The sequence below is a fragment of the Sinocyclocheilus grahami genome, unplaced genomic scaffold, assembly GCF_001515645.1.
Source record: "Sinocyclocheilus grahami isolate Dianchi unplaced genomic scaffold, SAMN03320097.WGS_v1.1 scaffold2820.1, whole genome shotgun sequence".
NCBI classification, from domain to species: Eukaryota; Metazoa; Chordata; class Actinopteri; order Cypriniformes; family Cyprinidae; genus Sinocyclocheilus; species Sinocyclocheilus grahami.
The window spans coordinates 6,775-7,365 of NW_015507996.1; the positions used below are offsets into that span (position 1 = coordinate 6,775).

At 45.2% G+C, this 591-nt stretch overlaps 1 protein-coding gene across 1 annotated transcript in view; it reads right to left on the reverse strand.

Moving 5' to 3' along the window:
• The window catches only part of LOC107575690 (cadherin-12-like), a gene marked incomplete at both ends in the record, with an annotated part of 17,197 nt that overhangs the window by 3,530 nt on the left and 13,076 nt on the right, over nt 1-591 (reverse strand). The window contains one exon of the mRNA XM_016262042.1: nt 88-255. Within this exon, the coding sequence (XP_016117528.1) occupies nt 88-255 (168 nt within the window). The remainder of the gene's footprint in view (nt 1-87; nt 256-591) is intronic.

The window sequence follows — 591 nt, forward strand, 5'->3', positions numbered from 1 at the left end:
AAACAAAATAATGAGAAGGTGTATTCAAACTTTTGACTGCTTTGAGTTTACATGAGCTGATAGTTATACAGTTATAGAGTGGCTCACTTTTGGAGAACCTGGGTGGGTTGTCGTTGACGTCACTCAGGGTGATGTTGATGGTGGTGGTCCCTGCCAGACCCCCTAACTGTCCGCCCATGTCTTTGGCCTGGATGAGGACCTGATACAGTTCCTTCACCTCCCGGTCCATGTTGGGTAGAGCTGTCCTGATGACTCCTGCACACAGAACGAAAGAAAGTCAGACTGCCTTAATGGGAAGAAGAGACCAGAGAAAAGGAAGATAAAGGGATAGTGAGGTAAACAGAGAGTATAGATAAAGAGGCTGTGAATACAGGCAGGTATCAGTGTGTGGAGAGAATCGGATTACAGATTGCCCAATGAAATACCTGGCTGATGAGATGTTACCTACATTTCTTTAACACTTTTATCATGATGGTTGTGTGTCCCAGCAGGTTTTAGTCTGCGTAACACAGTGTGCTACTACACGGAACGGGTCAAGGTTAGCATGGCCCTGTTAGCCTCTGATACCACAGCCATTTGATACTAAAAAAA